Below are 27,673 nucleotides of genomic sequence, written 5' to 3' on the forward strand. Positions count from 1 at the left end.
TCCACATCCATTCAATGACTTTCTTACCACTGGGTGTTTCCTTTTTTTCACTTCCCATTCCGACTTCAAATGGCTTTTTTTTTATTCTTGTCACTCCCGTTGTACAACACATTCACTTTCACATACTTTCGAGAGAATATTTAAAGATTCCAATCACATCTCCGGTGGAACTGATTCCACTATTTAGGAAAATATTTCCCTAACACCAACATTTTATCGACCCATATATTTTTTTTTGAAAAACTGTCGCAAACTTTATCTCCATCTCAGTCGCGCATAAGCCAAGCCTTCACATAAACTTGTCATTTCCCGTGCGCAAAAAGCAACGCTTGCTTCGATCCATAAATATGCTTTTGGAAATGCACACGTACAGCCGCGGGAAGATGATACAATTTTTCCACTTTTTGCATCAGATTACTCGAGATGATAATAAAGAAACTTAGAAAATTCCCCATAACACTTTGATATTGGTTGTTATCTCCAGTTCTTCTCACAAGCAAGATAAATTCCATTCCTCCACTTGAACAAAACAAATCAATTTTGCCTAATCTTATCGAACACCATTCTTCTTTAAAATGAACACCAATCATGTATGCTGATTTTTTTTTCTTAAATCACTGAAATAACCATATTCCCATTTAATAATCACTGCTAGCAGACAAGCGTTTCGGATATACTTTTGGGATTACTTTTTGTTGCTTAAAGAAAAACGAATCACACCCGGCGCGAAAAAGACGAACTTAACCGCACGGCGTCTGACACGCAACTGTCGTTTCTCCATTTCCCCAGTTCTACATTTAACTATAGACACTATAATTTCATATAGTCTGGCAAAGAGAATGACGGGAGCCAATCGAACTGTCATTCGCGGGAGCCAATCGAGCAAACTTTCTAAATATTGGAAAATCATGGTTAAAGTATTGTGATTCACAAACTTTTTTTGGCTTTTTGGTAACATTAACTAAACTTATTCAGCATAATTTCTACAAGTTTTACACTTATAGATTATATTATATTTTTCAAAAGCTATTTGGGGGCTTGTGATATAGCTCAGTTGGCAAGTCTGTTGCTTCCTGAGCCGATGTCCGCGAGTTCGAGCCCAAGAGTAAATATCGAACACAGTTGTACCGGATAAGTTTTTCAATAACTGTCCGCCAACTGGAACGTTGATAAAGTCGCGAATGCCACAATGGTGGTAAAACGACTATAATCGAAACAAAAAAAAAAAAAAAAAGCTATTTGGAGTTGAACTGACAAAAAAAGCATGTAATTTACGAATCAAATAAACTATGTTTTATTTTGCAACTCGAAAGAGTTATGAAGAGCTTGAACATTATCATAGAATGCTCGATTGGCTCCGCGCGAATGACAGTTCGATTGGCTCCCGTCATTCTCTTTGCCAGACTATATGAAATTATAGTGTCTATACATTTAACCATATACTATCAAAATTCGTCATCTTCATGCTAGTACCAATTTGCTATCAACACTGACAGAATCTTCAGTGTTCCACCTTCCACCGTCCATTTTCAGTTCAAATCTAGGCCACTATCATGCTAATAAGACGAGCTGATTCCTACTAGCACGCTAGTGGTACGTGCTAGTTGCTCTATCCTGCTAGAAAAGGATACAGCAATTATTTTCCTTTTTAAGGGAAATAATTTCCAAAATCGAGTTGACCTTAGCAATGACTATGGATTTTCTTTCAAATGAAAACTGAACGCGATACACTCCTATCTTGTATGAATAATTTAACTCTATTGTTTCGAAATAATTTAAATTACACAATGCTCCACTTACTTCGAACATAATTTCTTATCGGGTTTCTTTGTTTTATTTTTTTTCTTTTTCTGGTTGTTAAAGGGTTTTTTTCGTTAGAGTTTCCGGTCTGGTTTTGTTTCTGCAGCTAGCTGTGTATTATAACGGTGATAACCGCCCGTCGAAGGTTCTGATCTGATCTGATTCGCTTCTAGAAAGGACGTTCTTTAAGGGGGTAGTTCGCATTACTTAAAAAAAATACGGTTTACTCTCAGCAGTTGGTTTAAAATACCTACGGTTTTTCTCTCTTCAGAATCAGATTGAACCCCGCAGCTTTAGCTATGTTGTCGTAAACTTTATCATTATTTGTTATTTTATTGGTTCATCTTGTTTTATGTTTTTTTATGTTTTCAACTTTGCTTCACTATTTTTACAATCAGCTTTCCACTCGTTTTGCACAGTGAGATTTTTAAGTTTCGTGTTTTGTTTTTCTTCCTGCGAATTCTCACATATACTTCACGTACGATCTCAGTTCGTCTAGGTTTATTCGGTATTTGTTTATAAGTTTTTTTTTCTTGCTTTTCACTATAGTTTGATGTTTTTGCCTTGACCTAGGATTGCGCTTACTTTTTTTTTGTTACCTCACTTCATGTACAATAATTATTATTGTAAAGTTTTAAACTTATAGCTCTAATTTCAATCTGTGTGTTGAGTAATTTCCTAGAAGATTTCGGATGCCTTTTAATTGCTGCTTTTGCCTAATTCTAGCCTGTTTTTGTTTGCGATTATTTTTTTAGGACAGTATATTTCAGTAATTAAAAAACAGTACGCCACACCCTGCCAAAAGATGTTGATTTCTCATAGTTCAACTCACCCGCGAGAAGGTGAAGTTGTTTTTTTGGGGTGGTATTTTTCGTTTTGTTTTGAGGTGGGATTGAACTAGTTCGCTCCGTTGGATCCTTCGACCATTTCGTCGTCTTCACCAGACAGGACCGAAGCCCTTCGGAGCTTCTTCACACTAACAATCGGTTTGCCAAGAGCGATTTTGCTACCTTTGCCGGACCGGGTCATTCGCTTATTGCTACTGCTGAGGACGCTTGGTTCCTCGGAGTCATGCGCCAGATCACTATCAGGGGCCAACATTTTGCCATTATTAGAACCGTCCTCGTAGTGACCACTATCTTCCTCATCTTCACCACCAACACCGGTTTCATCGTCCGGATCTTCCTGGTAATTTCGCTTCTTGCCACCAACGCTTTTAGCAGTCCGACTGTTCACCTTTTTACTAGCGCAAAGTCTACTACTATTCTGACCGGCAGATTCTTGCTCGCCCAACTCATTGTCATCACAACCACCGTTCTGTAAAACGTCGGCATTGCCACCGGAAGTAGCAGTGCCACCACCGACACAGTGCGTCCGATTCTGATAAACTGAAAACTGTGATTCCGACTGTTGATCACCAACAACAAGCCCCCCAACAACACCAACCCCACCACTTGGACAATTGCTCGCCGCCGAGTTTAGCTTCAGTTTGCTGCCGTTCACCAACTGCTGCTGCTGCTGGAAGGATGACGGATCGGTTCCATCTTCCAGTCCAGCACTAGCACCACCACCACTCACGCCGTTCACGTACGATCGAAGTTGGAGCACTTCCTTTTCGAGGCTCTCCTTCTCGTCTTTTGTGTGTTTCAACTCCTGTTGCAAAAACACTATCGTACTCTGCATGCCTTCGACGTCTTCGTCCATCTCCTGTAGGAAGTCGTCCAGTTCTGTGGAGGGTAGGGATAAAAAGAAAAGAAAACTCTGATTAGTTCAATTCATTCGTTTTTTTCGGGAAGTTCATTTAGTGTAGGCTAAAGTTCGCCGGGCGATTCACAGTAAACCATAAACTTCAAAACATGACGAGCGAAGTATTTCAGGAAATGAATGTTACAGCTAGAGTACCGCAGGGGTCGATACTGGGCGCGGTTCTGTTTAATATTACGTACGATGAGGTTCTGACATTAAGCCTGTCAGAGGGAGTAAAGTAATAAAGTTGGTTGGTTTTGCGGACGACGTCGTGCTACTAGCGACGTGTTTCTCGGCAGAAATCGTCCAGCGAGAGCTTCAGAGGCTGTAGAGAGCTGGATGCACTCCAACAGTTTGCAGCTGGCTCACCACAAATCCAAGATGGTCCTGATATCAAACCTGATTTCACGAACAACTCGGGGATCCGAAGTAGTCAGCGGAGGGTAATTTCGAGTCTGGTTTCACCAATCCTTCGACATGGAGGGGCGCCCTGGAAATCTAGTCTTAACAACCAGTGTAATCAGCAGAAGCTGAACAGTGTACAGAGGCGATTGAATTTACGGGTCATCAGTGCATACCGCATTGTTTCGTCGGAGGCTGCATGCGTTGTAGCGGGAGTCATGCCCATCTTGGTTCTGTTGGTGGAGAACTCCTATTGCTACGATAATAGAGGCACACAAAACGTGAGAACACGAGCCATTGATTTATCCATGTCCATCTGTGGAACAGCTTAGGAAGAGGCCCATCGTTTGATCCCAAACGTCAAGGAGTAGATGGAGAGAAAACATGGTAAAGTGGATTTCTACATAACGCAATTCCTCACTGGCCATGGATGCTTCATGTAGTATCGCCACAGGTTTGGACATGTGGCCTCGCGGCTCTGCCCGACATGTGGTGATGCGCACGAGACACCTGAACACGTGGTTTTCTATTGTCTAAGATTTGAAAAGGAACATGCCAAAATGTTGTAGCGTAGCATGTTGTACTTTGAATAAGATACATAACTGTTTGAATCTCGAATCTTAAACGCCAAAATGTATGCATTTAAGCATTGAAAGCACTGAATGTTCCCATCCCTTAATCGAAGTTCATCTAAAAGGGATGAGGTTTAAGATTACTCCCCCAAGTCGTATCGATTACGACTTGGGGGAATAAGGCTATTCCGAGAGAGTTGGAAAGAGAAGGAAAGACCCGAATTACGGACCGATAGCGTGCGACTTATCCAATTTTAAGAATCCCGAAGATTTTCTAAAGATGGATCGAGAAATGACGTATGTACTTCCGTTAAAATCGTACGCCCGAGATGGCTTTCCCTAATCTAAGAATACATCTTACAGAACATTTTAATCTGCACGGTAATTTTAAATTATTCAGAGACTGATTTGTTTTGGTTCAGAAATCGCACCAAGATGAAAACAACTGAGTTGGAATTATCCAAAATTCTGAGTTGTTTTCATCTAGAGAGTTTCAACACCTGGATGCGAACGTGAACGTGAACTCAGCATAGTGAAAAAATATTCCGCGGTGAAATGTCAAATCGGTCAAATCTCCCAAATTAACAACAGTTTTGTTCAATGACACACAGAAATTGGTTTCGATCGGTAAATGACAGATCATTCAACCAATGTTTTGATCGAAGTTCAAATTTAAATTCAAATTTCTTAAGAAACATATAAAGGGTGATACGGTCAAAATTTGGTCAATATCAACTTGACGTATTTCTTTCAATTTTGCATTTAAAAAACCTGAACATCCCTCATTTTGAAGGTGTGTGTGTAGAATGTTGCTCCTATTTTGATTTTGGAATTCACTCTTCAGTTGTCAAAATGCCGTCCAAGGAAGAAGAGCAGCGTATCAAAATTTTGCTCGCGCATCATGAAAATCCGAGCTACTCGCACGCAAAGCTGGCAAAATCGCTAAAAGTTGCCAAATCAACCGTTACAAATGTAATTAAAGTATTTGGGGAACGTTTGACGACAGCCAGGAAGTCTGGATTGGGGGGGAAATCGAAAACCGGAAGCCGCTGAGACGACAAAGAGAGTTGCCGGTAGTCTCAAGCGAAACCCTAATCTCTCTCTCCGAGATGCCGCAAATAAGCTGGGCGTACAACCGTACAACCGTACATCGAGCCCAAAAACGAGCCGGGCTATCGACTTACAAGAAGGTACTGACTCCAAATTGCGATGATAAACAAAATACGACGGCTGCTGACGAAGTTTGACTGCGTGGTAATGGACGACGAAACCTACGTCAAAGCCGACTACAAGCAGCTTCCGGGACAGGAGTTTTATACGGCAAAAGGAAGGGGAAAGGTAGCAGATATTTTCAAGCACATGAAACTGTCAAAGTTCGCGAAGAAATATCTGGTTTGGCAAGCCACCTGTACCTGAGGTTTTTTTTTATAATTTTGTTCATTTGAAACGGTTCCTACCGTAAGTTTTAATGAGCCAAACTCTTGTTTTTGTTTTTACAATTCTTTATTTTAACCTAGTAGTTGAAGAAAAAAGAATAAAGAAAAGGGAAAAGGAATTTATACACGAAGATCTATAGATTTAAGGTAAAGGTATAATTCGAACATGTAATCTAAGTCTACCGCAGCCAACACATCCCTCACTGGAACGTTAGGCGGTTTCCCTCGGGCCCGAAGGGAGTCTATTAAGTTCGCTCTGGCGATAAGCTGGTACTCACAAGACCAAAAACCCTGGCCACAACCACACAAATTGCTGCTAGCGAGATTTACACGAAAGAGTAACGCGTCTAAGGAGCAATGATTGGACATGAGACGGGAAAATGTTTGAATAAAATCCCGACTCAGATCCAATCTATTGAACCAGGGTTTAAGGCTTACCTTTGGGATTATCGAGTGAAGTCACCGACTCAACTCATCTTCGTTCCATTTGCGCTGCCAGTTGACAATAGCGTTTCTCCGGACCAAAAAGTAGAATTCGTTGTAGATTTGACGCTGATAAGGGTCGCCTTCAACCGCACCCACCTTTACAAGAGAGTCTGCCCTCTCATTGCCCGGTATCGAGCAATATGAGGGGACCCAAACAAATGTGACTGCAGTACAGCGTCTAGATAAAGCACTCAACGTTACTCGTATCTTCTCAAGAAAGTACGAGTAGTGAGTGCTTTCCGGGCCTTATTGAACGAATAGTCTCAACAGAGCTAAGACTATCCGTTACAATATAGTAGTGTTCAATGGGGCGTGTCACTATAAAATCAAGTGCCCAATGAATAGCTGCCAATTCCGCAATGTATACTGGGCATGGAGATTGAAGACTGTAAGAGGCACTAAAATTTTGGTTCAAAACTCCAAACCCGGTACATTCGTCTATCAGGGATCCATCAGTAAAGTACATTTTATCAGCATCGACGTGTCCATACTTTGCATCGAAAAGCCTAGGATCAATAAGAGAACGATGTTGTTCCCCGGGATCCTAGAGATTGGGATGGGTGAAGGGTGAAAAACACAAATGGGAGAGAACGACGAAGGATTAACCTGCATAGACATGAATTCATGGTAGATAGTCATGTATCTTGTTTGACAATTTTGCTCAAGTAGCTTTTCGAAATTTGCAATCACCAATGGGTTCATGACCTCACACCTGATGAGGAACCGGAGAGATAATGAATAAAACCGATTTTTCAGTGGGAGTACACCTGCCAAAACCTCGAAACTCATGGTGTGCGTTGAGGGCATACAAACCAGTGCTATTCGGAGACAACGATATTGAATCGCTCGAGTTTAATGAGGTGTGTTTTGGCAGCAGATTGCACAGTGGTGCAGAACATCAATCTAGCTGTACGAAATTAATAGCGCACAGGGATGAAGAGATAGACATTTCATGTCTTCAGCAACATTGTTCAATTTTACATGGAGCATATTCTAGTATAAAAATTTTTTACGAGGGGTCCACTGATAGCGAGATTAAAATGCTAACTTTTTTGTTTTTCAAATTAGGGCTTTGATGTCCTCGACAAAGTTGTTTATCTGATCAAAATATATAAGTTTGTTGAATATGTCAAAGTCCTATCACATCACCCTCAGGAGTTACAGACAAAGTAAAAAAAATCTATTGAAAAAACAGTTTTTTGAGTCTGACACGTTGTAGATTGGATAAAATGGTTCGCTGTCTTTGAAACAAAGTTGTAACAAGCCACGATCTACAATTGTCTCATACATTATGGTGGGTTTAGAAGTTGCTGAAGCCCTAGAGAAAGCATTTAGTGTATTTTATTGGCAATTTTGGAAGGCTAGTCCATCGAAAAGTGCACATTTTCACAACATTCCCTTTTTTGTGATTGTTTTTGATGATAAACGGAACCATTTCCATTCGAAATAAGCGGAAAAATCGGTGGAACTGGTAGAGATTTGAATGATTGAAAATACACTTTTTATATAAAAATTACCTATTTTACTTACAGAAAAAAAACCTTGAAAACATTTAATTTATTAATAAAGTGTTGCAGTTTTCTTTTATATGTTTTGTTTTATTAAAAGACATTTAAATTCGATTTTTCAAATCATTCAAACTCCAAAAAAATGAATAGAACTAATCTGTAAAATTTTGTAGAGCACTAAATTAGTATTTGATTATATAAATGAATAAATGAATAATAGAACCGGTTTTGCCAGTACACAGTAGTGCTCTACCAAATTTTACAGCTTAGTTCCATTAATTTTTTGTTTTTGAGTTTAAATGATTTGAAAAATCGAATTTAAATGTCTTTTAATAAAACAAAACATATAAAAGAAAACTTCAACACTTTATTAATAAAGTAAATGTTTTCAATGTTTTTTCTATAAGTAGAATTGGTAATTTTTATATAAAAAGTGTATTTTCAATCATTCAAATCTCTACTAGTTCCACCGATTTCTCCGCTAATTTAAAATGGAAATGGTTCCGCTTATCATCAAAAATAATCACAAAAAAGGGGATGTTGCGAAAATGTGCACTTTTCGATGGACGAGCCTTCCAAAATTGCCAATAAAATACACTAAATGCTTTCTCTAGGGCTTCAGCAACTTCTAAACCCACCATAATGTATGAGACAATTGTTGATCGTGGCTTTTATAACTTTGTTTCGAAGACAGCGAACCATTTTATCCAATCTACAATGTGTCAGGTTCAAAAAACTGTTTTTTTCAATAGATTTTTTTTACTTTGTCTGTAACTCCTGAGGGTGATGTGATAGGACTTTGACATATTCAACAAATTTATATATTCCGATCAGATAAACAACTTTGTCGAGGACATCAAAGCCCTAATTTGAAAAACAAAAAAGTTAGCATTTTTATCTCGCTATCGGTGGACCCCTCGGAAAAAATTTTGATACTAGAATATGCTCCATGTAAAATTGAACAATGTTGCTGAAGACATCAAATGTCTATCTCTTCATTCCTGGGCGCTATTAATTTCGTACAGCTAGATTGATGTTCTGCACCACTGTGGATTGGAAACAGAAACTGCCATACTCCATTACCGAGAGAATAGTTGTTCTATAGAGTTTTATTAGATCTTCTGGGTGGGCTCCCCACCAGGTGCCGGTAATTGATCGGAGAAAATTAATTCTTTGTTGACATTGTCCTTCCCGATACTCAATGTGAGCTCTCCAGGTGCACTTGGAATCAAACCAAACCCCAAGATACTTAAAACATCTCGATCGAGTGATCGTTCTGCCTAGGAGTTGAAGCTTAGGTTGAGCAGGGCTATGTTTCTTAGAGAAAACGACCATCTCCGTTTTCTCTTCTCTTTGTCAATCCCAAGCCCCAATGCCCAGGATGACAATCTGTCTAAAGTATCTTGTAAAGGCCTGTGTTTAGTTTTATACGGCAAAAGGAAGGGGAAAGGTAGCAGATATTTTCAAGCACATGAAACTGTCAAAGTTTGCGAAGAAATATCTGGTTCCTGTGGCTTGAAAAGCAGCATTTTCATAGCTTCCGGGACTGTCAACTAAGAAATTTACGTGAAAGAGTGTTTGAATAAACGTCTGCTGCCTTTCCTGAAGAAACACGGTTGTTCCGTACTGTTTTGGCTGGATTTGGCATCTTGCCATTACGGTTAAAAGGCCATGGAGTGATACGCCGCCAACAACGTGCAGGTGGTTCACAAGGACAAGAACCCTCCCAACACGCCAGAGCTCCGCCCAATTGAGAAATACTGGGCTATTGTCAATCGGAACCTAAAGAAGACCAAAAAAACTGCTAAGGACGAGCAGCAGTTCAAGGCAAACTGGCTTTCTGCGGCGAAGAAGGTGGACAAGGTGGCTGTACAAAATCTGATGGCAGGGGTTAAGCGTAAGGTTCGGCTTCGGATTTGGAAAAGCGGAAGCCTAATCGAATATTTTTCCTGAATTTTATACTAATTAAACTTGTTATCTTATTTTAATCGCCGCTGGGATATATTCTTATTTAATTTTTGGCATTTCGGCGAGTTGTGAAAATTCAAGGTAGAATATTTAGAAAGAACATGAAAGTATTATAGGTGGAAAGATCAAAGCTAGAGCGCTTTGGGTAGAAGAAATTGAATAGTTGGTGAAAATGTGAGCAGGGCTTTTGTTTTGTGAACAGCTTTTGAACTACTTGCGTGATTCTTTGCCGCGCGCAGTTTCAATGTTGATAGGAAGCGATGAAGAAACCCATCGCATTCCTACCCACATTGAAACACGGACGGGTCGAACACATGAGATTGTGTCCGACCGGGCAAAAAATCACCCAAGCAGCGCTCACATGTGCTGTTCTATTGCTAAGCCAGTTCTATCGATGCGTGCTACTTTTTTAGGTACATCGGATGGTTGCTACTTTTTGTTTCGCATATTATCCATCCGATGCCTTACTTTTTTGCCAAATGCATCGTGATGAATTTGGGGGGAAATGGGATAACAAAAATTACAACACAATTCATCACGATGCATTTGGCAAAAAAGTAAGGCATCGGATGGATAATATGCGAAACAAAAAGTAGCAACCATCCGATGTACCTAAAAAAGTAGCACGCATCGATAGAATTGGCTTAGCAATAGATTTTTGGCCCGGTCGGACACAATCTCATGTGTTCGACCCGTCCGTGTTTCAATGTGGGTAGGAATGCGATGGGTTTCTTCATCGCTTCCTATCAACATTGAAACGGCGCGCGGCAAAGAATCACGCAAGTAGTTCAAAAGCTGTTCACAAAACAAAAGCCCTGCTCACATTTTCACCAACTATTCAATTTCTTCTACCCAAAGCGCTCTAGCTTTGATCTTTCCACCTATAATACTTTCATGTTCTTTCTAAATATTCTACCTTGAATTTTCACAACTCGCCGAAATGCCAAAAATTAAATAAGACTAATTAAACTTGAAAAAGAAATTTAATTTGATTTTTTAAATAAACGATTTCACCGATTTACACGCGTTTTCCCTTGACCAAATTTTGATCGTATCACCCTTTAGTTACAATAAAAAAAGAACACACTTACCCAACTGTGACTTTTTGACCTCCTCGTTGTAGCTCTTCTGCAGAGCCAGCTCACCCTCGAGCTTGGCCAATCGGCCGTTGGACGTCATTTTGCCGAGTTCTTCGTTTTCCTGGTACAACAGCCGACACTTGGCCATCAGCCGTTTTCCGGTGTTCGAATCCGGTGTGAATTTCCATGCCGAAAGTTCGTTCTGCGTTTCCTCCAGCTTGGCCTTGGTCTGCTGGAGTTCACCTTTGAGTTTCTGGAACAGAATATTGACGGCCGGATCGAGAAGGGCTGATCGGAGGGCAGCTTGGCCCGGAGCCTGTGCTGCTTTAAGCTCGGCAATTTGACTCTATGAGTTTGAAGGGTTATAGGATGGGGGAGTGAGAAATTTGTGAATTTATTCAATGTTCGAGTTTGGTCAGAATAAAAGAAGAAAAACTCACGGCATAGTCTTGCATTTCCTGCTCCTTGACGGCAAGCCGCCGGGCAAGGATGCGTTCCCGGCGCTGAGATTCGGCATATTGCTGTTTGAGTTTCGATTCCGAATCTTTGATCGATTGAAGTTCCTCTGAAAACGGCAATGGGAGAACGGATACTCGAATTAGGATGAGTTTGGCTGATGACTGGAATGAGTAGTACTTTTGATCAGAGGAAAAATGATTTCGGATGATAGTGTGATGCGGTGCAGCTATTGTTGATTTCGTATATAAGCTGATGGGAATTTGATTTAGAGTAGAGTATAGCAAGAAAATTACCCGCAATAGCATAGAAGTATTCTGACAATGGTCAAAATACCCTGCGCTTATCGAAAGGTTATCAGTTTTTTTTATCCTTAGGTGGTTCCATAACTTTTGGAAAACAGTTTACCACAAATTTAATAAACATGGACACTTTTTATGAAGGAATCCAGAACTTGAAAAACTTGCTAAACGCTCCTAAAAGGTTACGACTACACTAGTTTACAAAATTAATAAAAATTCCTGAACTTTATTAACTGAATATTTAGGATGCAAAATCGACCGCTGAATCCAGTAATGAAATTAAAAAATTCAGTATAACATTTTTTGAGTTATGCTCCAATTTTGATATTTTGATTAAAGAAAAAAAAGTGCTTGGACATAAATCCAAATATTTCAGACTACATAAAATCTTTCTTTCTTTTTTTCTTTTCTCCGTCAATGTTGTGTAAATTAACAGAATTATAAATATTTGTGAATTTATGTAAAATTTGGAAAAATTTTATTTTATCGACGGTTTTTGACTAGATTTTTATAATTAAAAATTTAAATTTCCTGTGGACCTTGAGAGTTTGCGTGCATATTTTTTTAAATGATATTGAAGAAATCATAAGGGGGTACAGTAAAGTTATTAATCTTATTATAGGACAAACAAAACATGATAAATCACAAGCGTTCCAGGCTAAAATGATTCATCGGCTTTTCAAAAGGTCACATGCTAAGTTCAACAGGAAAAGGTTTCAATGCAGCTCCAGTGTGAATGGGATTTTGAGATAATATACTCGTAAAAACGACAAATAAACGACAATAAAAAAGCAATAAATAGAAACAGTATATTTATTGCTTTTTTATTTACCGGTCGATCCCTTTGATAAATTTCCTTAATGCTTGAATCAAGACAGATATTTCACGCAAAGAACGCATCACGATTGGAGTGAAAAAAAAAGTTATTGTAGTTCAAAGATTGTTTTTCTGCCGCACCTTACATTAGCTGACCCTAAGTAACATTGAGGTTTATGCAAACTTCTAGAACCTTTAGAAAATAGGTTATTGGTGAAGTAAACTGCAAATTTTTGCGAAGAATAAAAACGTGGGAAAATCCCAAAAATTTAAATAACTTTTCTTCTTGTTTATCTTCTTACATATTCATACAATTTTGTTGATAAGGTTGAAATTTTCGATGAAAAATTGTTTTTTTTGGAGTCAAACTTAAATCTATATACAGACCCCGTTGCCAAAATCGAACAGTTTTTTTTCTCAACTTTTTTTTCAGTTATTTTTACAAAATAACTGTTATTATTATGAAACACGTTATTTTTGATCAATTTTCGACCATTTGTAGTCATTTTTTAAAATTTTTTTCATTATGTTTTTGAAGCATTTTCCACTTTTCTTGTTTTGTTTATTATGTTTGTTTTCATTTGTCATATTACCTGTTTTTGTCGTTCTTCATAATTTTTTAGTTATTTTTTGTCATTTTCAGTCTTTTGCTTAAATTTGTTTTTTAACTTTTTGAATTTTTCATCTTTTTGTCATTTTTGAGTACTTTATAAATTAAAAAAAAATTGTTTTTATTGTTGCATTTTATCACCATTTCAGAACATAAATACGTATTTATGGTGTTTGTCTAAATTAAATTCGTCCTGTTATAACGAAAACTAAAAGGTAATGTCGATTCTGAACACCGTTCGATTTTGGCACATGTGCCAAAATCGGATGTTGCCAAAATCGCATGTTGCCAAAAACGAACGGGGTCTGTATATAAAAATGAATTTCTGTCTGTCTGTCTGTATGTTCCCTATAGACTCGCAAACTACTGAGCCGATTTGCGTGAAACTTGGCAGATGGGGGTATTGGAGGCAGGGGAAGGTTCCTATTATGGTTTGAGACCCCTCCCTCTCCTATGAAGGGGGGGAGGGGCCTCCCAATCAAACGAAAATTTTTTGCATAACTCGAGAACCAATCAAGTAAATGGTACGAAATTTGGCATGTAGTGGTATTTGGGTACGAGGAATGTTTCTACAAATATTTGGTACCCCTCCCTCCTATCATTGTGGTGGGTTCTACCTTACAATTTTTTATATATCTCGAAAACTAATCAAGATATTGGAACCAAATTTGGCATGGGAAGGTATTTGGATACGAAAAATATTTCAATGATTATTTGAGGCCCCTCCCTCTTTCCGATAGAAAGGGGGAGGAGGCCTCTTTTATATTTTTTTACATAAGTCAAAAACTAATAAAGCAAATGGAACCAAATTTGGCATGGTAGGGAATTTGAATACGAAAAATATTTTTATGAATATTTGAGACCCCTCTTTTCATTAGGGAGATATAAAGGGGGGAGGGGGCCTCTTTTAAAGCAAATGGAGCCAAACTTGGCATGGGCGGGTATTTGGGAACGTTACATGTTCTAATGATTGTTTGAGACCCCTGCCTTCTTCCAACGGGGAGAAAGGAAAGAGGGAGGAGAGTTTCATACAATTTTTACTGCATAACTCAAGAACTACAATAGCAAATGCAACCAAATTTGGCATGGAACGAAATTTGGGTACGAGAAATGCTTCTAGGGGGAGGAGACAACCCTTACAATTTTCAGTATAATTGGAGAGCTGATCGAGCAAATGGAGCCATATTTGGCATGTTAAGGTATTTGGATACGAGAAATGTTTCTATTATAAATTGAATCCCCACCTTTTTCAGCGGAAAGATATAAAGGGGGAATAGGGGGCTTCCATAAAAATTTTTTGCATAACTGGAGAATTAATCGAGCAAATGAAACCAAATTTGGCATCAAAAAGTATTTGAGTACGAAAAATACTTTTATGAATATTAAGTTCTCACCCCTCCATTCAATGGGGAGAACGGAAGAGGGGATGGTACTTTCTTTCAAGTTTATGCATAACTCGAGAATTTACTACGCAAATAAAACCAAATTTGGCATGGGATGGTATTTCAATGCGAAAAAATTTTCAATGTGAAACAATTCCTTTCTTGTAGTAGGTGGATAGAATTGGGAACATAGGAAGGAAAGAGGAAAGCTTACACTAACTTTTTTTTTTACAAAATCCGTGAAATGGACAAAACTTAACTTGGAAAATCATTTTGGTACAATTCTATGATTATCTGACACACCATCCTCCTTTCAGTGAGTAGGTACATAGGAGGAGGGAGGTGAGCCCAATACAATTTTGTTAGCATAAGTTCTCAATTTATGCTAACGTAGCCAACAAATGGAAACAAATATGGCATGGAAAGGTATTTGGTTACGAGATATATTTCTTCTATTGTTATAGACCTTTACGCTTTACAGTATAGCGAGGGTAAGAAAGGAGGGAGCTTCTTATAAATTTGGTTGTAGAGCTTAAAAACTTATCAACCAATGGAATTATATTGGATATAAGAGGCTTTTTGGGCACGAAAAAAATGGGTATGGTTATTAAAGACCACAACCCTTATTCAGCAGGGGATGATGGGAAGGGCAGGGGGACTCTCCTGTTAGTTTTTTTAGCATAAGTCCAGAACATATCAAGCAAAAACAACCATATTTTATAAGTTCAATTGTTTGCGTACGATTAATTTGAGTCCCTCCTTTTCAGGGCGAAGCTTTGAAAAACAGATTAAAATTATCAGATCTTTAACACAAGTGTATAGATCAAAATTCAGAAAATTAATTTATGTTATCTTTGTATTACAATTCGAAACTCCAGCTGCAGCTCTCATTTTATAGCGGTTGCTTATGAATTATCGTAAACTGGGGGAACTTTGATCAGCGGGGTAACTTTGATCAACATGAATTTTTTGCAGATAATCATCATTTACTAAGTATAAATTTAAAATTTCTGAAAACTGTTAACTGCGTTTAAAAGCCTATAAATTGAGTTACAGATAAGCTAAATTTTGTTTTTATTAGGAGAATTTTTATATTATTTAAAACGAAATTTTAAAATCTTAAAATATTTGGTTTTTTGAAGGATCACAAACAAACATCTCCCCTGATCAAATTAAAGTATTTAGGAGCAAATGGGTTGCTTAATGTGAAAGTTCAACTTCTTTCTTGGTTCAGGTTTAGTTTAAGTGTTATTTTTATGGTCATTTGATGATAATTTTTGGATATTGAAAAAAAAAAACGGTAATTTTCCATGAAAAAGCCCGTATAGAAAAAATGGCTTAAAACCCTATCAAATGGTTTAGTTTGAAGAAAAAAAGAACATGGGAACAGTGTGAAGACTAAGGGAATTGCATGAAGGTAAAATTTAATTTGTTTTTGAGGCCAAAGAATATTGAGAAATGTTTATAATTTTGACCCCTAGATGTATGCAGCAACATTGTCCATCTTTTGATTTTGATCTTCGATTTTTGAATATGGCGAATGCGCCAAGACCTTTGTTTTAAGAAAAACGCATTCCAAGTTTCAGAAAATAAAATCAATTTACTATTCATCTGCGTATAATAATTTTCCCCTAATAAGTCGCTAAAATGCTTTCAAATTGATTTAATTTCATCACTCGATCGATCAATATAGCTTTTCCGTACTAATTACTTCAAAAAAAAATAATAAATATAACTGTGGGCCCTTTTACCACAGACTGGTGCTCTCATTTTGTTCATTCGCCAAATTTCAGCGCCCTTTTGAATTGCAGAATGACTGTTCGCCTTTTGGATCACTCATTAAAGAAGCAATATTCAAGCAAATTTCGGCTTGAAAGCGGGTCCAAATGATCACATTAACACATTAGCACATTCAACGATCTTATAAATGCTGATTTGTGCTTCTCCTCGTCCTGGGAAAACAAATTTCGAAAACTTCAATGCCCTTTTTCCATCTCAAAATAACTATTGGCCTTTTGTTCGCGACGAAATTTTGAGGGGAAATGGGCGAATGAACTGTGGGATTACACACTCATAAAAAAAGCTATTCGCCTTATTTAAAAAATTAAATTTAACTTCACTAAAAGAAGAAAAATTAAAGGAAGATCATATTTTCGGATGTAAAATAAAGAGTTTAACGCGTTTATGTGATTATCTGGATTTGTTTACAGTTGGCGCATTCGCCGTATTCAAAATTCGATACCGATTTGTTTTTGAAAGAAAACGTTGAAAAATTCAGTTAAGTCCAAACAAAAGATAACTGTTATCGATTTCATCAAACCATAGGGTTCAAAGTTATCTCGAAACTCGAAATCTGGTTTTGTAACAAACATTTATTTATTTACTGCAATCAATGCTTTTAGTTATTACGAAAAAGCAAACCCTTCCAAAATATTTAAAAATGAATGAAAAAAGTGATCAAAGTTTCCCCAGTTTACGGTATGTTATAATTTGATTTAAATTATGCCAACAAAACAATTAAAATTTGAATAATTTCTGAAAATAACATTTGTTTTTGAAAGGTGTAGCAAAGCACACCGGGTCAGCTAGTTACCTGATAAAGACTCAATAAAGTGCTTTTGTCTAAAGATTAAAAATTTGCGCCTTAAAGTATGCATTGAAAATAGGGCAGTAGACAAATTTTTGTCTGCCATTAAAAAAATGTGAAGTGAAAGAAAACTTGTATGGCCAAAACAGTGAAAGGAACTTTTATCTTTAGATTTGGCACGATTTTCGCCAAAGCTTAGGGCATCCTGATTAAAGGTTGTTATAACTTTCAAATTATATATTTTATTTTAGTCCCACGAAAAAGCTTCTAGCTCATCTACGGGTGTAATTTTAAATTACACGCTGTCAGATTTTTTTTTTCTTTTTAACGAATAGTCACCGTTGATTGTTATTATATGATAGTTTAATGGCATTGCGGTGAACTTTTTACTACGAAAAATCTTTTATAGAAGAATTACAGACTGAATTGGGAAGCACGTGCTTTACCAATCCATCGGGTTGGATGTATGGGTGAACGTAATTGCGCCTCTCGCTATTACTTTTCTCAGCCATTCAACTGATGTGGGACAAAGGGTCTAGAACGCACCTTTGAAGCTTTCCATAAAATATGCTCTTGGCTCATTTTCAACATCTGTAAATTTTCTCCTACTAAGCATCTGCTATCTATCCGTCATTTAATTTTCAGTCTGTAATTCTTCTATAAAAGAATTTTCGTAGTAAAAAGTTCACCGCAATGCCATTAAACTATCATATAATAGCTGTCAGAAATTGTAAAAATCGGCGATCTGCAAAATTTTTCCAAAAAGATATGAAGAAAATAAGAAAAAGGAATCAAGTATCCACATTCTTCCCTACAGTGCTACTGGTGCAAAAAGGATTTTTGTTTATTGCGGAAATTGCACCTTTTTAGACTCCTGTGCAAATAATTTCCACGCAGAAATATTTTCGCACTGACGCACACATAGCCAACCCGTGTCAGTTTTTCAAATCAGCCGTTGCTCGCTACTGATTTTCGAATCACATTTCCAAACGGCATAATCGTTATTGTTTTGGCGAAAATTATTATGAAATGCGAAGCAAGGAGTTTAATAACGAAAATTGATCGATCAACAAATGAAAAGAAACGAACAGAAAACAGAATGCATTCTGTACATTCGGGTACAAGAATGTAAGTGGAACAAATAAATCATGCATTTTTCGGGCGTTTTTAGAATCACTGAAAAATTAGCCAAAAAATTATGGATTCACTGACAATTTTGACTGACACACCAGTCGCAATTGTTTTTAATTCAATTTTATCCAAAGATGTAAAGAATATCGATATGTGCCATTGTCTATGTATAGGACTGTGAGTATATTTTACTGCGCGCAAATTATTTGCACCGGGGTCTAAATAGGTGCAATCTGCGCAGTTTGTTAAAGACGGCAACGGTGCGTATGAAAGTTGATTTTTTAGTAGAAATAATTTGAAGTAACTGAACTCTGATGTTGGTCCTTTTTTCATATAGTCCCTTTTCAACTTTTAGCATATGATAGTTATATAAACTAGAAGAATGTGATGGTGTTAGTGAGTGCGGATTTGTTATTCGTCAAATCAGATTCTCTCAATAGTCTAAAAATTCATGCAATTGACAATACTAGATAGAACATATTTGACCGTAAATCGACTTCTAACTGGCTCAGGGGTAAATCCGCACAGTAACGATAGTTTGATTTTCGTAAAATAAATTTGCTTCGGAAAATTTTCGATTCTTTAACAGGTATTGTAAGTAGCATTTAGATTGATAACATTAGAAAATGATGCTTTATCGCTAAAAGTAACCGGTCACTTGAAAGTACAGGATGCCGGGGATTGATTCGAAAGATTTTGGAGAAATTTGGATGGAGGTCTTTATTGCTTGACGTATAGGAAGAATCTGTTCTAACAACAATCAACACAGCTTATTAATTTTTTAATTTTATAATTAAAGCTTACATATATGATCCTTACAAGAGAGGGTAGGCGTTAACCTGATTGCATCGCAAGTGTTTTTTTTTCGTCAAAATGAAAATTTATTATAAATTTGAGAAATTATTAGACGAACTATTAAAAAAAGGTGTTCAATGAGTGGGCGTATAAATGTGTGAATCACTGATCATCGAAATATTCAACTATCAACTTGTAGCTTTGGTTGGATGGCTTCCGAAAGATTGCTTTTGGAAAGTGCGGAAAAGTTAGTTTGAGTTGCTGAAGTAAGCTCCTGTCGGGCAAGCGAAATTTAGTTTGTCCTGAAAATGAGTCCATGTCCTAACGACTAAAATGTGTAAAAAACATTAAGTCTCTCAATATTTCGTACAATGAAAATAGTGAATGGTTGATGTGAGTAGTCAATCAAGCTAAGTTTAGCTAAAATCAGTCCACGAGCTTAACAAATTTGCACCCAACTTTGTTATTTCTATTTACAAAATAAACCAACCGCTGCACACAGGGGTAAAACATGAAAAAGGCGATCAAAACTATTTTTTGCCGAAACTATGCCTTTTAGACCTATAGTGTCTTCGAGACAATTGACCAACATTACAAAGGCAATAAAATTAGTTTTTTGAAAAATCGATTAATCCACCTAGCAGTTTGTTTACAAAAACTAACTTTTTTATTATACATTTTAGAGCTATAGTTTTTAGCTTGTTCCAATTCTAGCAACTTTGCCAAAGAAGTCATTACTGTATCAGTAATCGTTTCAAAGTTATGGCATATCATCAATTTTCAGTTTTTTCAACATAACTTGTTTGCGAGTGATTTTAAATGTGTTCTAGAGAGTTTTGGAGACAGTAAAGTGGCACACTTTTGCCGAATACACTGTATAAAAGTTTTGAAGTTCAAAAGAGATATCTTGAAAATACTTAACAAAAATAGTCATTTTTAACTGGTTTTTAACTTCATTTTTGGCTCACTTCTATTGACATTACCTCTATGAAGATTACAATTGGCCACTTTGAATTGTATATTGTTTGAAAGGTGATACTTTTCTGATAAGAAAACTGTAAAATATGCTACCGAGCTCACCCGAACTCAGGAGATATAACCAGTTAAAAATGACTATTTTTGTTAAGTATTTTCAAGATATCTCGTTTGAACTTCAAAACTTTTATACAGTGTATTCAGCAAAAGTGTGCCACTTTACCTTCTCCACACTCTCTAGAACACATTTTATACGAAAAATCACTCGCAAAAAAGTTATGTTGAAAAAACTGAAAATTGATGATATTTTAAAAAAATGCCATAACTTTGAAACGATTACTGATACAGTAATGACTTCTTTGGCAAAGTTGCTAGAATTGGAACAAGCTAAAAACTTGTCTCAGACAATATAGCTCTAAAATGGATAGTAAAAAAGGTAGTTTTTCTAACTCACTGCTAGGTGGATTAAACAATTTTTCAAAAAACTTATTTTATTGCCTTTGTAATGTTGGTCAATTGTCTCGAAGACACTATAGGTCTAAAAGGCATAGTTTCGGCAGAAAATAGTTTTGATCGCCTTTTTCATGTTTTACCCCTTTTTGCGCTGGAGAAAGGTTCTATTTTTTTTTTTATTCCATTATAGTCGTTTTACAACTCTGTGTTCGATATTTACAGATGAATAATCAAAGTTTTGAACATCTTTGAAACACTCGAATCAACGTTTAAGATAAGGAATTTTGTTCGTCGCAGCAGCAAAACCACAGATTAAATCTTAAATCGGATACGGCATCTCGGCTTCGTGTTTTTAATAAACCAAAAAAAAAGATACCGTCAAACGGGGCATCATGAAACAGCGGGGTTTGATGCAACATTTATATAACACCACACTAAATCAATTTTTAATTTAATGTATTTTAATAATATTATCCTATCTTTTAATGATAACAAAATGATGATGACGCAATTTCTCGCATCTTAAGCTAGTTTTTTTTTTATTTTTATATGTACATATGTATATGTACAATTTTTAACATGTTTTGATACCAAAAAAAACTTTACCCAGTATGACGGATTAGCTTTATAATATAACTTAAAAACTTTTTACTGATTTCGTCATGTTATACCAGCATTGTGGGTGTAAAAATATTTTTCGAACAATCCCCAAATTTTTAATGTAAATATTTTTTAAATTCAGTTAGATGTCTGGGGTAAAATGCAACAAAATGCATATCAAAGAAACACCTTGTAAACCTCGATTCCATGTGCTGGAATATGAATGTTTTGCATCACGGGTTTGTAAACATTTAAATTTCATTAATCCAAACATTTATTTTTATGAGTACAGCTTTTAGAATTTTTTGTAGTATCATTTAACCCCTAAATTTATGCAGCATCCTTATTTTCAGAAAAAAAAAATGTGAAAATCTACTGCAATTGGTGTTGTCATGCGTAATGGTCTTTACGGCATTGGAAATATGTTAAAAACTATAAATTTTCATACGTGCTCATTAGATTTTTCATTAAAAACAAAGTTTGTTGCAAGTTACCCCATTTTCGAAGGAGGGTAAAAATCGCATGTTTTTAGAAAACTAACTTAAGAAACCAATAATTTTTCTAACTACGCCAATTTGATGTCCCATCATCCCTTAAACTTTTGATGCATAAGGGATAGGATTAACTGTGAACATAAGTTTTTTAGAAGCCATTGAAGTTGAAAATTGTTGCATGTTGTCCCAGTTGACGGCACTACACTCTCCCCTTATTTGAACGCTGATAATGTGATTCAATGAAATTTTCAAATTTTAAGTTTTTTTTTTCATTTTCCTCTTGTATGTTTTGGAATAATTCCTAGATTTTGTACAATTTTGTCCAAATGTTTTAGAAAATATGACATGCTTAAGATTAACAGGGTGGCCAGCGGATGTCCATAATCAAATTCCCGGTTTTCCTGATCCAGATTTTAATCTTTTTCCCTGTTTCAACATACCCAGATAAATACTTTGTAGACCGTAGAAAAGACATTTTACATTTTTTTAAGATAAAATAAAATTAATCGTATTTAAATTTCAAAATTTTATTCTAAATTTAATTGCTAACACAGGTTTACAAAAGTTACCCTTTCTGAGGAATCAAGATTAAAGAACTTTTTTCTATTTGATGCGCTGTGTTGATTCTAAGCAATAAGCTTTTTTCAGCTAAAGAGTTGGTTGAGATTCTGTTGACCTTTGAAAATACATTTTTTCTCAAAATGTGTATTTACCTTTTTTTTTAGAAAAACTGGACAACATTCGAAGGATTTCAAAATTTTGGATTTTTTGCCATATACATTTCATTAAAAATCTTGCGTTGTATTGATTCTGTAAAACACGGAAGTTTCGTAGACATTTAAAAGAATTTAACGCCAAATCTAAGGCATTGTGTTATGAGATTTACAACATCTAGGAAAAATCTGAATCCTCGAGGGCAACAGGCCTTTTGATCCAAAGAGGTATAATTTCGAGAAAACACGCGTTTAAGATGTGGTGTTTGGTTATTTTCTGTATGTTTAAAAAAAATACTTTTTTTCGAATGTTAACATATAAAAATAAAATTCTTGAAATCTGTAAAAAACCACAAAATATAGTTTGAAATATGAATAAACGATTGACGGTGTTAACTCAAAATCTAACATTTTTGCACTTATACCCTTTTAACTCTGAAGGCCTCATTTAAATTTATTAGCTCATCAATTATCAATATCGATTTAACTCAGAACTGATGAGGTTTAGAGCTTCCAAACGACATGTTACTTGAAATAGAAGTGATAGAGAAATTTCGAATTTAGGATTAAAAAATCCAATGTAATTTGAAAAAAGAATTTTAATTTTTAATTTCTATTTTTAGTTTCTAACTTTAAAATCTAGGTTAATTTTAGATGCATAAATTGATTTGTTTTTCAAAAGTTTATCTTTTCCACAGAAATTCTCATTTCAATCTTAATCTTAAATTGTAAATTTGAAATTTTAGTCTGATTTTTTAATCAGAAACCTGAATTCTAAATATGAATTCTTCATCTGCATTTTGAGTCGGACTTCTGTATAAATAATACAAATTTCAATCCGATCTCTTGATTTAAATTTTCTACCTGAACTTTGAATTCAAATCGGAAATAAATTCAGATTCTGAAACTCTTATCAAAATTTTGAACATAAATTCTGTGTGATAGTTTTTCGGCAAACAGTCTAATAAATAGCAAACAACGACTTTTTATTTATCATTCCAACGTTTCAATCCTTGATCGATCCTTGCAATCATGAGTAATAGTCGTTTTTGTTAAACTGCTTACCGAAAAAGTATACCAATAATCCATATAAAGTCGACAAATCACATATGAATATTATTTCTGAATCTCATATTTGAATTTTTAATAATTTTTATTTTTTTTTAATTTTCACTGGAACTTATTCTCTTTTCGGTAAACGTCCTAGAAGCGACAAGTCATCTGATGTCCTTTCAGTGAGTGGTAACATTTTGAAAATAATCCGATTTTTCAATGGAGCAAGCTGAAATGGAATTGCACTCTTGAAATCATGGATAGACGAGAGGTCCATGCTTGAAGAAGATCTTATGGTATAACACATCTTGTTGAAAATAATCGGCTCAAAAACATGCGGGGCGTTGATTGGGGCCCATCCCAATTTTTGTTTCTTCTGTGGGACCGAACCTGCTTATGGTATTGTGCCAATTTATAAATTCTCCAAAGAAAAATTTTCGCAGAACGACTTTATCCAAGATCGTATCTTATTAGGCAAAAAAGTTATTCTGTCTTTTGGTATTGAAAAACAATAAATTCAATTGACATCACTGCTAGTTCCTCGCGAAGTATTGCATGAAAAATAGTCATACAATACCTTGCTAGGCACCCAGCAGTGATGTCAATTGAATTTATTGTTTATCAATGCCAAAAGACATGCCCCCATAATTTTTTTGCCTAATAAGATACGATGTTACGAGGGGTCCTCGACAAAGTTGTTCAGCTGAAAATTTCCTTTAGAGAATTTATAAACTGGCACAAAAACCACAAGAAAAATTCTGCAAAAAATATAGATGAGTTTTTAACCAAGACGAAGCTTTTTGACCCCAAATCGACTCAGGCTATTGCAACAAGTACTTTAGCACTGTATTCTAATATTCATTGAAATCAATAGCTGCACCGTTTCATCATGTTGGCAACAAGTTGATCAAATGAGACCTTCAGAAACAAAAGAAATGCAGTAAAAAGTGTCTAGTGGATTTTGAATTTTGAAACAAGGAATATTATCGAAGAAAGTTTATCTTTCAGCATTGATTGTTCGGAAGATCTCAAGTGACCGGAAAGGGATTGATTTTTAAGAGTGAAAGATGAGTTCAGTCCTGAAGCACAGAATGATATGTGTATTTAGAAAAGATGAAACGTTTGAGAAAACGAAACAGAACCAAACAAAAAAGTACAATGAAATGGGTCATGTGTTTTCGGAATAGGAAGAGCGCTAGAAAGGCAATAAACGAGATGCATCACTGAATTTGCACAAGGAGTTCTTCAATAATGAGGTCTGAATTGCTTCAGACTGCGGCTCAGCTTGGCCACAGCACTTTTTTTTCAACGGGTTTACGGTCCATATTGAATATGTAGTTTTATTTGGAGTGTATTTCTAATAGATATATAAATCATACCGAAAAATGGACACCACCCAGTAACAGTGAGATCGTCACGCACATTCCCAGCGGTTATGTGCAGCTCTCTCGCTCTCTCTTTCTCGATGACCGTGTCACAAGAACAAGAATTGACGACGATAAGGATCGAATGATTGCACACAACGGAGGATTAACCCAAAATCATAAACACTGTACAACAACGATTGCTGGGTGAGCTTCCTCAAGACCTTATGATCTTATGGCTTGTGGCAGCAGATGAAGGATTTGCTTCCTTTCGGGTTGATTACCCTCACGATGTATCAAGGAAACGCATCACGCCGTTTCGAACTGAAAACTTCGTAACCAATTCAGGACACTGCAGACACCGTTTGAAACTCTGATTCGCGATTGGACGTTGCACTTTTATTTTTTGCTTGAAGACTATATCCCCTTATTGCTATCGTGATCATTTATCTGAAACTGAATGAAGCAGATAACACTTGATTTAACAACCCAACAAATAGGATGTAGATCGTCAGCTATTGATTTTTTTTCACAAACACCGTTGCACATTTTTTGAGCCAGATACCGCACATTTCAACGAATCGATTGCCCCCCTCTACAAATTTAGCATTTGGATACCCCTTTTACGATTTCACAGTTCGTTGGCTTTTTGATTTCACTGTAATTTTCTTTATCGATTTTTATTTGAGCATTTATACCCCGCTCTTCCCTTCCGGCACAAATAGTTCTTGCTTCACCGAAATGCCATTTCTTCACGTAGTACCCAGGCATTCAACCCGGTTCCCCGACGAGTATTTCTTGCCCAGACTTGGTTGGATCAATGCAGAAATATTGCTTTTTCTTGTTATACAGTGGCCGTACAGTTGGCGCTATGTCGATGGGGTATGCACGTTCGATTATGCTCCTGAAGCCCGCCGTTGGAATGTCCGTCTCCATCACTCCCCTTTTCCCTTCCCATCCCGTGGAAACCCTTCTTATCACATAACTGAATCACCTACATTTCCCTCCACCGAATTCTCGAACCGAGGGCACTATCAGAATAACTTCCCAATTCCATTCCTCCCCTGCGTATAATGTTCAGATTTTCTTTTATCTGATAAGCACCATTAAATATAATTCCAAACACTCAAAAGCACTATCATCGAATCTTCTTCCTTTCGTACAAACCCCTTTACAAAAACACCAATCATAAGATGATACGCTAACCATTCCGCACTACAGGAACGACGATTTTTCGTCCCAACGTTGAAATGTAGATGTTTTGCCTGTTTGCTGCTTCTAGATTAACTCATTTGTTGATGTACCACTTACCAATGGTAAAACAGCAAGGTTGTAAATAAATTTGGTACCTACTTATTTTTCATAAGCTAGTGCTATGCCTCCGAAGGTTTACGGTTTGATGGAAGCATTTTTCTGAGGCGAATGTTTTTGTGGAACCAGTTGACTGTTGGAACAAATTGATGAGTACACATAAGTTATGAAAATGGAATGAATTAGATAATGATATGACCTAACATAACATTAACATGCTAAATGTTTGTGATAAAATGATTTATGGAAAGTATACCTAGAGAATGTCTTCGTCACTTCGACTTTGTCCCTCCATAACTTTTTATTCTAATGATTTTTTTTGATAAAATTTTCTTTTCTTTAGCAGAACTGCGGTGAATCCGCGCACCCATGATGGATACATACACATACAAAAACTTTGTAAAATTTCAAGGAAGTCCAAAAAGTCCAGTTTTCGTAGAATTATAGAATCTCGGGCCACCCAATATTTGGGAAGCTCAAATTTATCGAAATAGTTGTGTAATAGAGTGTAAATAATAACAACAAGAAATCGAAATTTTTTGAGCATATGTTTGAATAACTGTTTTTGGAATATTTTGGCGTCCTGAACTCGATTTGGCAGATTTTTTCTATCAGCTCTTGTTTTAGTGATGCGTGTAGAAATTGATCGATTTTGAGTAAAATCAATCATTGATAACTGATGAACCAACAAACCTGCATGAAAAACAAAAACTGATTATGTATGAAACTGTTTACTATCCTCCATTCAATAAAGGGTTTAGATTTTGCCTAGATGTTATAGATTCAGAGATAGCTTTACAAAAAAAATCAATTCTACAATTTTTAGAAATTTAAATAGATAATATTACAACTACATATTTCTGAGACCGCTTACGAAAGTCTTCGAGTAAATTCATTAAGAGCTTTATTGAAGACTGCGAATCGATTGGACTTGAAGAAATATCTAAGATTCAATTAGATTCAATTAGAGTTAAAATTTCTTAAAAATTCGTCAAACTTGTTGAGTTTTGCCAAATTGGGAAAATCAAACAATATGAAAACTTCAAAATTACGCGCGATTTACAGGAAAGTTGATCATTGAATTAAAACCTTTAATTTCAAAAACTGTAGTAGATTACAAAGTGCACAAATTGATTAAATGAATTCACATTTTCAAATCAAGAACTGCTAGAAAACAAAACTAATGCATATTTGGATTCAGTGCCCCCTAATAAGTCTAAATCAATTCTTAAGTTCTTTGCAAAAATGTAAATTTTGTTGCCTTGTGTAATAGAAAATTTAATTAAAAAATAGCATCAGCAGTTATCGAAGTTCAAAGTGACAGTGCGCGTGCTTTCCATTACTATACAAATATATTAGGGTGGACCTTTGCTATACGGAGGTTTTGAAAAGTAAAAATTTCACTGCTCAAATCCCTTCTAACATTGATTTTTAACTTTGATTGGACAACTCTACACACAAAAAGAAACTAGGATTTTGAAACAAAACAAAACTGACTTTGATTTAAAACATTTATTTTTTGGAATCAAACTCCTGTTTTATTTGGATCAATGAATTATAGTTTTGTTTCAAATGAATCATTTTTGAAAGAAAGAATTAATTTTTTGAATCGAATAATTTTGGACTTTGATTTT

At 36.0% G+C, this 27,673-nt stretch overlaps 1 protein-coding gene across 1 annotated transcript; it reads right to left on the reverse strand.

Annotated features, from left to right (window-relative positions):
* Positions 1-1,736: 1,736 nt before the first annotated feature.
* On the reverse strand, positions 1,737-26,980 carry LOC129759427 (pre-mRNA-splicing regulator WTAP). The gene is made up of 4 exons (XM_055756874.1): positions 24,744-26,980; positions 11,438-11,562; positions 11,010-11,343; positions 1,737-3,527 (listed from the first exon to the last, which is right to left on the reverse strand). Exons 2-4 carry the CDS (start codon positions 11,450-11,452, stop codon positions 2,698-2,700), a joined length of 1,179 nt encoding a protein of 392 aa, XP_055612849.1. The 5' UTR covers positions 11,453-11,562; positions 24,744-26,980; the 3' UTR covers positions 1,737-2,697.
* Positions 26,981-27,673: the final 693 nt, after the last annotated feature.

The sequence above is a fragment of the Uranotaenia lowii genome, unplaced genomic scaffold, assembly GCF_029784155.1.
Source record: "Uranotaenia lowii strain MFRU-FL unplaced genomic scaffold, ASM2978415v1 HiC_scaffold_155, whole genome shotgun sequence".
NCBI classification, from domain to species: domain Eukaryota; kingdom Metazoa; phylum Arthropoda; class Insecta; order Diptera; family Culicidae; genus Uranotaenia; species Uranotaenia lowii.